Below are 11,687 nucleotides of genomic sequence, written 5' to 3' on the forward strand. Positions count from 1 at the left end.
ATAACTGTTATTGCATTGTATATTTGGGCTCGAGGAAATAGGTCCTAATGTATTCTAAAAGCACCAAATGCATCCCTTTCCCTTCTGAGGAGCCCAATTAAGAGAGTGGACAGCTGTCAATTTCGGGGGGGGGTGGTAAACAGATACCTAGAGGAAATACAGCAATTGATATCTTTGCATCAGTGCGCTGCTTTTCTAGGAATATTCATAAACTTCATCTGGTGGAGGGGCAAGGGCACATTACACGTGCCGCTGGTGATGCTGTGAAGTGGGCAGGCCTCACCTGGCACCAAGTGCCATTAGCACCGACATTGCATTGGCATTTCCTCTAGGCATTAACATTGGCAATGGCTATAGATCTTGGATTACTGAGACCTATTGGCTTTGCCAATGCTTCTTTAGTGAGGGGTCTATATTATTTTGCTAGATGTAACACTGTAAATATTTGTAATTTTATGACTGTATACCTTTAGCTGCCATGTAGGAAAGAGCATGAGAAATACAGTAGGCATTAATATTCACAAACCTTTGAATCCCAGATGTGCGAGGGCGCATTAGCATTCTTACAGTAACATGCTTCTTTTGTCTTTCTCTTTTGCAGGAATCTCACTATGGGAGGAAACCAGGAAACAGGAGCAGAGTCAGAAGGCTCTAAGCTGATCGGGAGCTGGAACAGAACAGGTAAGGATCTTTAAGCTAAACAATGAGAGTGACGCGGGTGTGATTTAAATACAAACCTTTCATGTAGCTTGGCATGGGGGAGTGAGTCCTCATTTTCCTCAGGTGCTGAGTCATCATTTTTCCCAGGTTCTGGAACAGCTCTTGACAGCATTTGGGGATGACTCACAAGCAGCATGTTTGAAGGCATGTGAAGGGGCTTTGAATTTTGCATTTGGCCTGCTCTTAATCCTTATTGAAATGCATTAATCAGTAATACTGTATAAATATCATGGGTTATAAACAATAATACTATGTAACATCATGGCTCATAATTAAATGAAATCAAAGGCTTATTTTGGAATACATGTGGATGATGCAAAAATGTTTACTAAGAGCTGTGCGGGCCTTAACATCAATCATGGACACCTAGAGGGTTGCAAATGGCACAAGAAGTGCACATTGTAAAAGTACCCCTCCTCCCAAAGCCCTACTAACAGGGTGTGGTTTGGAGGGGAAGCGAGCATGGAAGAGTCGAAGTAACCGTGGGGCATGAAAATAAGTAGCAGGTTCCCATGATCACTCTTCTGGGGAGCATTCTTTCCATTCTATCAAGTAAAATTATTGCCCATGATGCCTGCAGGAGCCTAGGATGTGATGGATTTCAAACTCTGCATAATTATTTATCATTATTGGAGATGGAGGTGGTACAGGTTGAGTGGTTGGGAGAAATGGCTTAATCAAAGAGAAAAATGGCAATGACAAATGTGTGCTTAGAAATTCTTGAACTCCCTCAACATAGCTGGGGGCAGGAGTACTATGCTTGTCTGCCTACTTTTTAATTTATTTTTAGTGTCTTCTAATGTTTGTTTGGTCTTTTGCCGGATGTCTTGTACGTCAATCATATTTGTGTGCATCTCTGGTACTTCTGATGACAATTGGAATGGTAGATATCTTGGGTGGCAACCCTGATTCTAGTAAAATGGGGACATGTTACGTGCCGAGTGAGCACTATTATTGTATGCAAACTCTGCCAAAGGCAGAGCCAAGAACCAAGTTCTAGTTAACGTGACTAGGAAGCAATGGAGAAATTGCTCCATAGTCTGATTGGTTTGCTCCATTTTACCATCTATTTAAGGGCGATATGCTGAAGACAGACAATGATCAATGTGGAGGTCAGCACAGATTTCTTCCCAAAATGTGGATCCGGATTGTGTGCACCGATCCAAAATTATAGTACAGGGCAAACCATGGAGTTGAACTACGTGTGTGATAAAAGGCGTGACTAATTCTTTAGCAGTTGGGAGCTTTGAGAGTGGGATGAAGTGAGACATCTCCAAGAACAGATCTACTACCACCAATATATAGGTGTTTCTATGGTATTTTGGCAAATCGGTTTAAAAAATCTATTCTAATGGTACGCCAAGGTGTTCGAGGTACCGAGAGAAGGACTAACTGTCCTTCTGGGGGTATGTGAGAAGATTTACTACTAGTATGCACAGGACAAGTTTGTACAATCGCTCGAACATCTTTGTCAAAGGATTCCCACCAAAACCAACAACTACATAATTCCTTGATTTTGTTTTCTCCTGAATGACCAGTTAGGGAGGATGAATGGCACCAGTGTAATATCTGATCTCTTAGGCCTATAGGGATGAATAAGTGTTAGTTGTGGTAGAATATGCAATCAGATAAAGAATGGTGTGGATGCGTAAGCCATAAGTGTGAATCTTCCTTTTGTAAGGCACGTTTTAGCTGGTCTAAAAACAAGGGATCTGAGCAAGAGCCTATTATCCGTTCCTGTGGAATCATGGGAACAGACGACATTACAGGGTCACTTCCATGATGGCCCACAATGAAAATTATACAGAGAATGCACACATTTGAAATTATTCTAAGTTCCAAGTGGGCAGCAAAATGGGGAGAATACCGGACAGCCTCCCTAGTAGAAAAGAAATGTCTTATGGCTCACCCCAAAATCAAGGGATATTATACCATTTTTTGCAGATGAAGTCAGTGTGAGCAAATGTAGCATTTAATCAGAAAATCAGAGCACATGAAAAATTAGTCATATTTAATTAACATGTAAGCACTAGCCCACTACATGAATAATTATTCAGCACCTTCTATGCTAATGACATCCAGAGATGCTAGAACAAAACTAAATACATGAACAATAACATGTTTTATGAATGAATAGGCACAGCGAATGAACAGAAGCGCCTTGGATTGTTGTTACATTTTGTGACAGAAAGTTCATCATGCGCAGGATAACAATAACAGTGGGAATACACCAGTACATATTTGCTTGGCTATGTGTTGCAGAGTTTAAGAGAAGAGAGTTGGGTGGGGGGAAACATGAGTAACAGGTGTGAGAGTGTGAATTTTCTAATATTTTTTATTAATAAGTTTAATGTATTAACCGTATAGCGAATTAACATGCAAAAAACTGTAACTTTTGAAAATGGTTGCCATAATTCATTGCTGTTCTTTGACTGAGCAACATTCTATCTAAAGTTGTGGTTATTTTCTGTGGTTCAATGCTTACATAAAAGCTTGTTAAATGGCTTAATAGATGTGTACAGAGCTACCCCTAATGGGTTGTTGCATTATGTCTTACAAGGTCAAGTTTGATAAAGTCCTTGCATAAGTTGAATGTTCTATTGTTTGAAATTGTCACTAATATGTGCTTTCTTCATTGAAGGTAGAAGTAGATGTTACAATGTGGAAGATTGATGGAAAAATGGAGTCACAGATGAGATGGAAGAGGAAAAGTTACTGTTATGAATGTGCCTTGGTTATCGTTGATGTCATAACAATTTAGGTTATCAATTAGAGCTACTATTGGTTGAATCGTAACCACCCCATGTACTGACCAATCATAATCGTTTTGAAGGTTAGTATAACAAGCTAGGTAGGATTTTCTACACTTAGATTCTAGATTCCAGAGAGGGAGATGAGATTATGTGTTCAAGAGTTCCTGATGGTTCGAGTCATGCTAGCAGTTTGGGTTTAGCTATCATTAGGCCCGATCTTCCGAAGACTTACCTGATGGTGTCCCTTTGTTGAAGTAGACAACATGTTGTTGTTCTATGAGTAATGTAAGAAATTGAATTGTTATTTGTGTCTCTTTTGCTTTGCAGGTACCAGCTGCAACAAGTAGTTTAAATGCTGCATATTAATAATAATGTTTTTTTATAATAACCCAAGTTAGTATGTTTTTCTAAATTTGTGTTTCTAAATTCTTTTACATGAAGTCCAACATGTTAATGCTAATTTGTGGTTAGAGAGGGTATTAACTTTCAAATGCTCAAGATTTATATTGACACTCTTTGATTGTTTGTACTAATGTATACATCACCATTAGTTCCAATTCTGGTGTTATCAATCAGTGTTATGATATTGGAGACTATTTGCTTGATTGTTTTGATTAAACTCAGATATGTAAGATGTTCTAATCAGCCACTATTTTTCCTATATGCTTATCACTTATGTTTGAGACTTATTTTTGTGACATTAGCATTGTTAATCTAGGGAAATAAATTAATAATTCTTCTTAATAAACAGGTGTGGTTATTGTTTGAGGTTCTGAATTCTAAATGTATTGTTTACTGTTGATAATCTCATTGAACATTGATGACATCCACTCATTCATTTGTCGCGTCGATCCATTGACCTCTTGTCAAAATCCACTATTCAGTTTAAAGTAATAGCTAGGATCACATGGCGCTGCAGCAGTTTTTGGTAACAGATTACGGTTACGACATGGAATGACGATGTCATAATGGGACTACTGTGATTTGTGGAGTTTTTTTTCATTTTCAAGAAAAATTTATTTGGTATTTTTTCTGAAATATTATACGGATTTGACAAGACGAGTTGTTAGTTGCCTTAACTTTCCCCAGTTCTTGGAGACCCTCTAGGTTGAAGGGTATGTTCCTGGCTGACTGTAATTTCCATTAAATGTAATGTGCTATAATATAGTGAATAGTTATATGTGTTATTTTCTATGCGTAAATAAACAATAAAAAAAAAAAAGTTTGCTCACAAATTAATATTGCGTTGATTTAATGTGTGACTTGTGAAAGAAATCGGAACGATATACCTTGTCAGCGTCTCAGCGATCACGCTGAGAAGGGGTGTGTGTTAGTGTGACGTAAGTGGTGCAGCACTGGAATTGGCTGATTAGTGGAAAGGATCGCGCATGGATTCTTCAATCAGTCTGATAATAAAATAATGCGATTGGAAGGTGAGAGGGTTGAAGAGAATTGTGGGATCATAGTAACTTTTCCTGATTGGTTGTTTTTGAACAGATTTCATTATGTGTTTTGCTTAGTTTAACTCAGTTCTTAAATAATTTTTGTTGTGGACATCAGGTTTGAATAAAAATCAGTTTGAAAATGAAGCTTTTGAAATCTTTGAGAAGTGCGCTGAGAGGTGATGAATATATTCCGGCACTTGAAGGAGATATTTGCCCACCAGAAAATACTCCGGCATATAATATATTTGAGGAGAAAGGTGCAGGAGCGTGTCTTTGGTTGAAACATAGGGTTAAGATTACAAGGAAGGAAGGTTGCTTGGCTTTTCCAGAAAATGGAACGTTTAATTTGAGGTTTTTGGAGAATCTGAGATTGAAAACGTACAGTTTAAAACCTCCACTGAGGCCAGCACAGTACGAAGCCTTAGCGATTTGGGAGCTAGTAGCTAGATAGCAACAAGCATTGAAATTTGAAAAGAAATTAAAGAGAGAAAAAAAAACGCTGGCAGAGGCTAGATGGGATGAAGAGCAGAAAAGGTGGAGAGTAGAAACTCTACAGGGAATCAGATTATTTCCTGAAAGGACAAAGGAGGATGAAGATGAATCAAAAAATGGAAAGAGAAAGAAAAAGAGTTCTTCAGGGACTAAAGAGCAACAATTAAAAGACTTAAAAAGAGTCATGTTTAATGATGACAATTAGATAAGTGAAGCTGAAATAGTTTCTGAGATTTTAGAGACTTATCCTCCACCAACCATGAGTCAGAGAGATCAGAGGTCAAGAGAGAGTGGATCAAATGGGAGTGGAATTAATAATAAAATTCCTACTGCACCATCCACATCAGAGATATCACGGGATACCCTGAACAAAGCAAGAGTTTGGATGCAGAGTAGTTTCAATGATACACTGAACAATAGACAGCAGTTGGAAATAAATATTCCTGAAATACAGCCAGAGGCTCAGGTCATAAGGACGACTACTAATTTAGTGTTGTCTCCTGGTCAACAAGGATTGGCTATGATTCAAAGAGAGCCTGTAAAAATACAGATTACACAAATGCAGAGCATGGCTGCAGGACAGATACAGAGGGTTGGATCTTTAGCTAGTCCAGATCCAATTTCTATACCTATTACGATGGGTCCGGTAACTCCATTATAAGCATGCATAAACAATAGTGGAGTGAATTCTGATCCAAGTTCAGAATGGGATTTTGGAAAAATCAACTCCTAGACAAGGACAAACACTGAATGAGATCAATTCTTTAATAGATTTGTCCTCTGTTGAAAATACTGTGATCAGAGGGGCGAGATTAATGATTCCACAACAATGCGCAAGCACGGCACAAGAGATTTGGGTGCTCAATCTAATGAAGTTTCTTTGAAAGGTTTATCTGCACAAGAAATACTGAACTGATAGGAACATTTAAGTAATTCAAAGACCCAAGAAAAGAAAGACAGGGAAGAAGACACAATAAACAGAGTGAGGTTGTCAATGGAAGGAAATGAGCTTCTGGAAGGAACCATGGGTGTGAACAGACTTGAATCCTATACTGAAGCCCAATTGATATATTTGTGTAAAATAATTACCAGAGGAGCAGATAAGGTACACCAGCAGTTACAAGAAATAGCAGATGAGTATGATATTGATTTATCAAAAATGAAAAGTCTGAAAAGAAGTTACAGATTAAACATGGATGAGGAAGATTTTATACACATGAGATCTGCAGGGATGAAAACACATCTTGAAGAATTACTTGAGTGAGTGCAGGTTTGGAGAGCATTAGATAAGTGGGAAGGCAGATAGGGTCAAGAAAAGAGGAAGACCAAAGAAGGATGACGCAACACAGGCAGGAGATTCTGTGAAAATGTTACTAATGAGGGAAATGCCTAGAGGGAACTCTGTACATGTACTTGGGGGAGGGGTGATATCCTAAGTTTTACGAATGATTACTCAAGGTTGAGAGAAAAACCAGTGGAGTGGTATCAGCAGACAGATAGGTTTGTGGAACTTCCAAAATGTCTGGTGTAAGACCTGAAAACACATTTTAATGTTGTTGTTCCGGCAGATTTGTGGATTGAATGAAAAAGGAGTGTGGATTGGTCAACAAAGGGATCTGAAACCAGGTGCACCATCTCCAGAAGTAATGAAATATTACTATAAAGTTATTGAGTTTCTGAAAATGAGAGTTTTGCCGATAGACAGGACAGCACAGGAAGGGAAGGAATCGGTTGATGCATGTTATGAAAGGTTGTTGAAGGTGTTCAAACAATTTTGTGGTGTGGAGACATTTAAAAAGGAGAGCATGAATCATTTGGTCTTTAGTTTTGTTGAAGGGTTTAAACCAGAAATAAGTCAGATGATTAAGAATCATCTAATCTGCTGGCGAGCAAAACCTATTCATGAAGTATTGCAGTATGCCAAATACTGTAGTGATGCGATCGAGATGAAGCAGAAAAAGTTAAAAGAAAAAGCAATGGTGATGTAGATTAAGGCTGCACAGACAGGATTGCAGGGAAATTTTCTGTAACTGCCATAAGGGAATGGTTTGTTTCAGAATCAAGGTAGAGGCAGAGGTTGAGGTTGAATGATGCTTCTAGTGGTCAACAGAAATTTGGATTTGAGTTCAGTTGTGATGCAGGATGAGCAACAAAGGCGAAAAGTGTTACCATGTTATAATTGGGGGTAATTGGACATTGGAAAAGACAGTGTCTGATGTTAAATCAAGGTGGTGTTGTACAACAGACAAACGGTGTCAATTCATATCAGAGCATGAGAGAACCTAGAATGGGGGGGGTCAAAATCAGACTTTCCAGAATAATATGAATAACATGCAAGGTTATCAGCCTTTACAATCAATACAACAGGTACAGAATGCACAACCACAGGTACATCAAGTACAAATGCCACAAATACAACAATTGCAGCCGCAGGTGCAGACGGTGCCTGTACAGCAAATACACATGCAGAGACAGGTTCAAATGATACAGAATCCTATTGATCAACAACAGATAATGCTTTCGCAAGTGATCACAAATCATGAAAAGAACAAAAGTGAAAAAAACAGCTGAACAGTTTCCTTTACATAGTGAGGATGAAATAAAAGATGAATGGCCGTTGGATAATTCAGATGAGGAGGAGTATGTGGTGGCAGCATAATTAGAAGTAGATCAGAGAGGTCCTTATGTGAAGGGTGAAGTACATGGTCATATGGTTAATTTTCTGGTTGATACGAGATCAACACATTTGACAGTAAGAACTGTAGAAGTTTCAGACATACCGATTTCTGAGAGGACAGTTCAGATAGTAGGAGTTGCGAACAAACATTTGACTAACACTCTTACAGACCCAGTTCTTGTGAAGGTTGGCAATTTCAGAGATTTTCACAGGTTTGTCATTTGTGATTCTAGTCCAGTGTCATTACTAGGAAGAGATTTGCTTTGTGAGATAAATTGTTCAATTTCATGTTCAACTAAAGGGATTGAGATTGAGACAAATAGTGATGGCGAGGACTCGACAGTTACTGTTGAAAAGGAATTGGTATCCAAGGAGTTTCCTTTGAAGATCAGACTGATGAAAATGAGCAGACAAACAAAGATAACAATTCAGTAGACTTAATTAATTTATTTCCAGTTCTTGAAATAAAAGATCTCCCAGTTAACTTACAAGAGAGAGCAAGTCAAAAGTTTAGGATTTATCAGGATGTTGTGTAGCCATTTCAAGTATAGCTCCATGCACATTAGTTTAACATACTAGGCCGCTGTGCACTTTGCCCTAGATATATTTTATTCAGCTTCGCATTGTTATTTTGCAATAACCAGTTTTTACGGTCTTGTTTTAATTTCTTCTATTGCACTGTTTAGCTTAGCTCAGCACTGTGTTCTCAAATAATGCATTCTTGATCGTCCTGTGCTTCAGTCAAGGCTACAGTCTGGTACGTTGCAGGTAAACCTGGTAGAAGTTTAGTCTCCAGCATTCGTAGAAAACACACATCCTTACGTAGGGACATTTTCTTAGAACATCTGGCTGTTAGTTATAAAAACACTTTCTAGTCCTAGTACACGTCAAGAGGGAGATTCCAGCCAGGGAACCACAACTGTATGCTGAATGCCCCGTTGCAGATGCTGATTACAGGGCTTTGCTCAGGTATGAGAGTTGATGTCCTCCCGATGGAACCTGAAAGGCAGGCTTAGAGCTTAACATGCTGTTCTCGAAATATAACTTAGAGAGAAAATAATCTAGCTGCACTATGATAGCCTTATTCTTGTGCTTCACTCTCATCGTTACTATTTTAATATTATTGTGTTGTGTAGTTCTGGTTATTGCAGCTCACGCTTTGTTATCCAAAATGCAGTTGTTTTATTAAACCAATTCTTAAAACTTATACTGCCTCTATTGTCTTTTATATATGAGACCGCACTGTGTATGAGAGAACCAGTTGTGACCTGAGTGACCACGACTTCCTTGAAAAGTACTGAAATGTCATGCGCTCGGCTGCCCAATTGTCTCTACCATTTGGGAGAGATGAGGCACTGCTAGCTAGCCGGAGCAAAACCCGGATTTGGAGTGACAAGCGTCATCTACCATGGTCTAGACTCAGTCCTCCACATCGTGGACGATCTTGTTGCTCAAAATCCAGTATTCTCATTAAGATAATGAGAACCTACGTGACATGGCGCTGCCAATGTTTGGTCAGGCTCTAATTTTTGGGTCCACCGGAATATCTCAGTCTCATTATATATAATGGCACCTCAGTTCTGTACACGGAGACGTCCGTGGTGCTGAGGATTTCCACCACAGCCGCATACATAATCCTATTTTAGCTGGTGGTTGTTCAAGCTTGAACTTTAAATGGAAAAAAAACATCTTGGTGTGCCTTCTCTGAACCCTTAGTGCTTCTATGATGGCGAATCCCCAGGTTGTACAAATAACTCTTAACATGAGACCACCTCTCACGACGCACTTACTAGCACATGGCCTTACTGCACAGGGAGGTCCAGTCACATTTGTGGTGGACGCCCACACAGCCTATAGAACAGAGCTTTTTTACTCATGGGTCACATTTCCAGCAGTTGAAGGGAAAAAAAATACATTTCATACATATACAGTTGCGAACGCGCCTGGGCAATACAGGGCGTATGCATACTTAGAGATACTCTGGCCCGTATTTATACTTTTTTTGCGCCGCATTTGCGTCGTTTTTTGACGCAAAAACGGCACAAACTTGCAAAATACCATTGTATTTTGTAGGTTTGCGCCGTTTTGCGTCAAAAAGCGGCGCAAATGCGGCGCTAAAAAAAGTATAAATACGGGCCTCTATCTTTTCAAGAACATAATAATTGGCTTGATGGCACCCTACCCCATACAATATTATCAGTAAGGTTAGTTCCACTAAGTAATGACGGTCCTACCTGGCCTTTATTGGCCACATATACACCACATCCTGCGGTTGTGAATTTGCCAGTAGCTGAGGTTCGACGCTAATACATTGAGTTAACAGCAATATACAACAGAACCACATGCAGTAACACCAGGTATAAATCCAGTGACTGTACATTCAATTATGGGTAAGGTCTCAGCCAAACGAGAGGAGACTCCGTTTTGGCTAGCACAAAAAATTTATTTGCTGGAGGCAGTATTTCCCCATATGGGACCTCAGGATAAACATAGAATATTAACTATGTGCTTGCCCTTTGGGATGGTCCATACAGTTGAACACTGTAACACATGGGGCACGGTATTTGCCACGCTCTATACAACGGCACACGGCATACCGACACTTGCCAACCTACCGGAATTGCTTAAACAAATTCAAGATGAATACAGGGCTGCTCCGGCCCTAGATTTTAGAATGCAACTGATGGGCAATTTTGCCACAGTTTCTTCAATCATCCTAAGTAACCTTAAAGGGGAAGCAGTTGCACTCGCAGTGCGCATGCGGCTCCGTGACGTTCCGCAACAAGATCAGGAACGAGAGCTGCCTAAAATAATAGCGGAAACGTATTCAAGTATCGGTCCAGATAGCCTAGGGGCTAGACCACAAAACCTCAAATTCAGGGTAAAATTAATAAAGATAACACTAAACAGCTACCTGAGGGTACTTAGAAACGCTAGGAGAAAAAACAACAAACACCTAAAAAAGAAAGGGGAGAATCTCCATGAGTGGAGACCCCACAGAATAAATATAATCTCAGGAATAGAGAGAATATAAAAACGCCTGATAGATATAAATATACTGATACACGGCAATCTCGTTCCTTTCAGGACTCATCGGAAAAGAGAAATGAGAGAGGTGGGCGATCAGAGCGGAGAACAGAGTACACGAAACCGAGACAGGAATCACAACGCTCTTCTGAGGTTTCTGTTAAAAAGGAAGAGAAACCTGTACAGCAAAAACAACAATTTAAAAAGAAAAAAGTGGCAGCAGTCTCAGTTTGACATGCCACTCAGGAAGAGGGTTCTCTTGAAGAACAAGAACTGGGCTCTAGCACTGCTAGACAGCGCGGCAGAGGTCACAATAGTTCGCCGGAATCTTCTAGAGCATCTGGAGGTGAAAGCAACTGATGACTTTATACAAGTAGAAACAGCGGACATGCGTGTCTCCGAACCCGATAGGGTGTATAAAGTAACACTACAACTGGAAGGAGACATTGAACGCACTATACACGCAATCTTTTGGGACCGTGTAATCAAAGTATATGACATCTTGTTGGCCGAACAAGATTGGCCGCCTGATTATGTCCGCACCTGCCAATATGGAGAAGAGGTTATTAAACC

The 11,687-nt window shown here is 39.6% G+C and overlaps 1 protein-coding gene across 1 annotated transcript in view; it reads left to right on the forward strand.

The window, feature by feature from the left end:
• LOC138245722 (cationic amino acid transporter 2-like) overlaps window positions 1–4,705 on the forward strand; it is a 187,186-nt gene extending 182,481 nt beyond the window's left edge. Inside the window, exons 11-12 of the mRNA XM_069199580.1 lie at window positions 602–681; window positions 3,362–4,705. Coding sequence (XP_069055681.1) covers window positions 602–655 — 54 coding nt within the window. The 3' untranslated portion in view covers window positions 656–681; window positions 3,362–4,705. The remainder of the gene's footprint in view (window positions 1–601; window positions 682–3,361) is intronic.
• The last annotated feature ends 6,982 nt before the right edge of the window (window positions 4,706–11,687 follow it).

This window comes from Pleurodeles waltl, chromosome 7 (assembly GCF_031143425.1).
Source record: "Pleurodeles waltl isolate 20211129_DDA chromosome 7, aPleWal1.hap1.20221129, whole genome shotgun sequence".
NCBI lineage: Eukaryota > Metazoa > Chordata > Amphibia > Caudata > Salamandridae > Pleurodeles > Pleurodeles waltl.